Source organism: Pterocles gutturalis, unplaced genomic scaffold, assembly GCF_000699245.1.
Source record: "Pterocles gutturalis isolate BGI_N339 unplaced genomic scaffold, ASM69924v1 scaffold38572, whole genome shotgun sequence".
Lineage (NCBI taxonomy): Eukaryota > Metazoa > Chordata > Aves > Pterocliformes > Pteroclidae > Pterocles > Pterocles gutturalis.
Window position 1 is genome coordinate 7600 of NW_010111538.1, and position 4908 is coordinate 12507.

At 39.9% G+C, this 4908-nt stretch overlaps 1 protein-coding gene across 1 annotated transcript in view; it reads left to right on the forward strand.

Moving 5' to 3' along the window:
* Nucleotides 1-795: 795 nt before the first annotated feature.
* Nucleotides 796-4908, forward strand: part of LOC104461991 (zinc finger MIZ domain-containing protein 1-like) — a gene marked incomplete at both ends in the record, with an annotated part of 10301 nt that continues 6188 nt past the window's right edge. Inside the window, 3 exon segments of the mRNA XM_010073757.1 lie at nucleotides 796-910; nucleotides 3145-3362; nucleotides 4774-4901. Coding sequence (XP_010072059.1) covers nucleotides 796-910; nucleotides 3145-3362; nucleotides 4774-4901 — 461 coding nt within the window.

Genomic DNA, 4908 nt, shown 5'->3' on the forward strand with positions numbered 1-4908 from the left:
ATTTTACAGTTATGAGATTAATAGATCCTTTCACTGGATTTAGCATATTTCATTAATTACACTGGCTGCGTACCTATCCTGTGTTCATTCTGAAACCAGCACTGCTTTCATATGAAGAGAACTGTAAGAATAATGTTTGCTTGTATCTGTGGGCAAAGCTAATGGAAAAACCCAATCCTCTCATCCACATATTTATCTGAAAGATGTGTTGTGTATCTGCAGTTGATCTTCTAGCATGCTGATTAGCTAATACTGTTTTTGGCATGCAGCTTATCCATCATGTGGGAGAACACTATCTGAATTTCAATTTGCTTTTCAAAATTATGTTGAACTGCTATTCCTTTAAAGGCTCTTCTGGCTATTTGGGGACCCAGTGCAGACAGTGGAGCTGCAGTCTGGTCTCAAAATCTAATTGAATTGATACAAGGCAGCTGAAGCAGTGATTGTTGAAGAGCTTGAGATGGATTGCAAAAAATAAGTGCTTCTGAGCAACTTACTTAGTATCCTTGTTTGAAACCCTACCCCGAGTTTATTTTTACTTTCATTGGTAACAGGCCTTTATGGTAAAAGCCCTGTGCTTCAATAGAGTTACGGAATTCATTAGTTCTGTGTGCTTTTGATATGCTCACGTTGCTATTAAAGAAATTTTATGCCTCTGAGAGTACTAGACTAATAATAGAAAAAGGCATGTGAAGTTAAGGTGAAATCAGGTGTTAATCCCTTTTTTTTCCCACCACTAACTTGCCGCTGTTTAAAAATCCAAAATCTCACCTGGGTAAACATTTATTTTTGCAGTGATGGGTCTTTCCCTTACGATTCTGTTCCCTGGCAGCAAAATACCAACCAGCCCCCAGGCTCTTTATCAGTGGTTACCACGGTATGGGGTGTGACTAACACCTCTCAAAGCCAGGTAAGCTTCGTTTTTATGCCCCCTCCCCTCTAGGTACAGGGTTTCACTAATGTTTGCAAAATGGAAAGCTTTTTGGAAAATCCTTTTGGTATCGATAACACTGTCTGTGTTCTCTTTGTTGTATGTGTTGCACTGTTTTTCCAGTCGTGTCCTCTTTGGTGGTATCAGAAAGGAGGGATATGAGAGCTTGAGTCAGTAACTCCTTTAGTGTCATGCAAATGTCAGGCTTGGCTTTAGCACATATTTTGTACTATATCATTTCAACACCAAAAGTGTGGGTTTGGGCTATTCCCAAACCTCTTGGGAATTTCAGATTGAATTTGAAGAGTTGTTTTATTGAAAATAAAATTTCTAGGTAGATTCACCAAATGGCAGTTATTGTTCATTTTACGTGGGGTTGTGTCATACTTGTGGGCTGGTGAAATCCAGCTCCAGGTCTACACCCATGCTAAGCTGCTAACTACCAGCTATAAGCTATGCTCTCTTCAACCTCTCCTGTTAATACTGCCTTACTTTGCAGAAATATTTCAGCATGCACTGGAGCAAAAGCATAAGCTCCTGGCTTCCAGGTGAGAGCCATACTTAATGGATTTTCATTCAGTTCTCTCCACTCTTACCTCTCTATTTCTTCTGCAATGTATATTGAATTATGCTATACAAAAAGAAGCAGGTTTAATGAAGGAGGTGCCAATTATTTGTGATAGTGTGTTCTCAAAGGGGTATTGCATGAATCAAGCTCTCAGACAGTCTAGCCTTTTCTTACACGGTGGTTGAAGTACTCTAAACACGTCACCATCTTTAATGAGTGCAAATGGTACATAAATCTAACCTGTCTTTTCTATCTTTTTCATACAAAATTTGCTGTGGATTTTTTTCTTATTATTTTAGTTTTGTTCAGAAAATGAAAACCAAAATTGTTATAGATTGAGCCATTTGAAAAAGAAATCATTCATGGGCCAAGTTGTATAGATATCGCATGGTAATTGCGTAAGCGCTGGTTGTGGGAAAACTGTTCCAGAAAAAATAAAGAGAACAGTTACAGGATCTATAACATCATTTATTATTGTTGATTTCTTTTTAACACCTTAAATGAAAAGGCATCCCATCTGGTGCAGAAACACCTAAGTAAACACATAGGTCTATACATTTGCCAGAAAATGGAAATACTGTTTCTTGTGGAAATTTTTAACACTTAAAAAGCCAAAAGGAAAGGAAAAAAAAAAAGACTCGGAGTTTTGTTCTATCAGAACACTGTAATGTTACTTGAACTCTTCATGATACTTCAGAGGAATGTGCAATGAAAGAAAAAAAATACTTTGGTAAAAAGAAGAAAAAGCTTCTTCAGAATCACTGAAATGGAAAGGTGAAACTCTGAAACATGAAGCTTAGTTGTAGCTGTTCAGAGCACTGAAATGAATGACAGAGTTTCCCATAAATCTTCATGCTCCCTGAGAGAAAGGAATGAGCCAGGCTCACCAGTTCCCCTTCACAAATTCCCAAACCTTGGTGTTCTGCAGAAATCATGACCACTAAATTTCTTCCCAAGTAAGGGACACATTTCCATGCAAGTGATCCATGAACAGCCACACTTACACCTCAGTGGAAGTCATAGCAATTTTGGTTCAGCTGAAAAACAAAATGCTTCAAGCAAGCAAACCAAGTCCTTTTAAAAACAGAACAGAGGACTGTTTTCTAAGAAGCAACAAAAACAACTGACAGACATCTGTACACTTTAGAGAGAGATTGAAGAACAGCCACCGAAAGAATTCTTTCACAGTTTTTGCATCTGTAGTACCCTTTAGAGTATGTCAGTGGGACTGAATATTTGCAAGTTATTTTGAAGTCCTGCATTAAAAAAACAAACAAAAAAAAAAAAAAACCAACCAACCAAAAAATCACAGGTACTTTCTCTTAATCAGATGAATTTGTCACCTGCAGGGCATGGTTCTAGCAGGTCTTTTTCATAACATTTTTTGTAAGCATGTTAGTTTGGGTTCCATTGAGGTAAAAAATCTCCTGTGAAGGATAATTAGAGATCAGAAACTCTTGTTTGTTTGGAAATGGCAAAAGGAGAGATCACCAGGAATGTGCAACTAGACATCAGCAAGGTGTATGCTCATTAGAGTTCAGAGTACAGCATGGTTACATTGTAAGTTATCGATTGCAGCAAGTCAACTTAATTTGCTTGATGTAGTTCAAGGTACAGCTCCTTATTCTCATGTTTCTTCTCACAGGTGCTGGGAAATCCAATGGCAAATGCTAACAATCCTATGAACCCAGCAGGAAATCCCATGGCTTCTGGGATGACTACCAGCACCCCTGGAATCAATTCCCCTCAGTTTGCTGGACAGCAGCAACAATTTTCAGCCAAGGCAGGCTCCACTCAGCCGTACATACAGCAGGGCATGTATGGGCGACCCAATTATCCTGGAAGTGGAGGCTTTGGTGGCAGGTAAGATTTGCTTGTGTTGAGGCGGAAAATAGATGTAAATAGTTGGTGAAGTTTGCTGTAGTGACCTGGCAGAAGTGTTGTGGGCTTATTTTAATTATAAAAAGTCTCAGTAGCTATTTTATGTTGGTAAACTGAAGTGCATACTGCTTTTACAGCTTTGGAAATCAGCTACCCAAACTACAATGAAATTCATCACAGTAGATGGAAATGGCTTAGGTCAATCAATTAGCTCTAATAAACCCCCAAAATAAAGTTTTAATTAAGAGAGATTGTTAAACAGACCACAGGCTTAGGGATGATTAACATTTAATAAGGCCAGGATGTGAAAGGTATTGATGATACAATTTCTACGTGCGTCTGGAGGAGTAAGCTTGAGTATTAGGCAGAGTAGATTCCTACGTAGTGGGATATTTCTGCCCAAAGACTTACTCCACAGCAAAATTGGAAAGAATTGAGGGTGAAGATGTTTAAGAGAGATGGTCAACCTGTGTATTTTTAGAGGAAGTAAATGCTGCACTATTGAAATAAATCAAAACGAATAGCCTGGGTTTTGTTACATTTTGACTTTCTATGTCTATGCTTTGTAAACAAGGGTGGTAAGTCCACTTAACTGAAAGCACTGTTTATGGTCCCACTGCAAAGCCTCCTGAAAAGCTTGTTAGCATAGTCAGCCTAGGGTGAAGAATGTAAGCCTGGGCCTCAGGGAACTCAGAAAGTTTCTTTATCTCTGTGTTAACATCTCTAAAACGGACACAGGACACTGGCCCGTGTTTATAAAGATAGTTGATGTCCTGGAGTAGGAAATGCATGGTTTAGCTTAATTTGTCTTATGATCAGTAGGAGAGCTGGGTAGAAACTGCAAAGTATGTTGTGTGGGATCCAGTAGAGCTGATTGAATTTGGTCTCTCCCGGCCTTTCTGCTGAGGTTCAGAGAGGAATACTGTTACAGTAACGCTTGGCGTAATTCACCACTGAGGCAGATGAACGCACGGTAGTGGAGGAACCTCTCTGTTCCTGCTGCTGTGCAGCCTGCCCCTACACTACTGGGAAATGGAGCATGCATTAACTTCCAGTATTTCCGTTAAATTTTGCAGTAGGCTACAGAGGGGCAAAGCAGTTCACTGCCCCCACAACAACTGACTGTAGTGGTGCCTTGCAATCCTAGTGGCAGCGCTATGACTCTTGCACCTGAGCAACACTTGTATCTCATGGTCATACCTAATTCTCCATCCTGCTGGCTTTCGTTAGACATTGATACATGGTTTCGGAACAGTTCCAAAAGATCCAGATGAGGATCAAAATCAAAACAAAATCCACCAGGCACGTATAATTCTTTCTCTCCTTCTCTTTCTTTCTTTCTTTCTTTCTTTCTTTCTTTCTTTCTTTCTTTCTTTCTTTTTTTCCATGTTAGTTACCCTGGAGGCCCAAATACCCCTGCAGGAATGGGGATCCCCCCACACACAAGGCCACCAGCTGATTTCACCCAGCCAGCTGCAGCAGCCGCTGCTGCTGCAGTTGCAGCTTGAACTGCTTCAGCAAACACTCA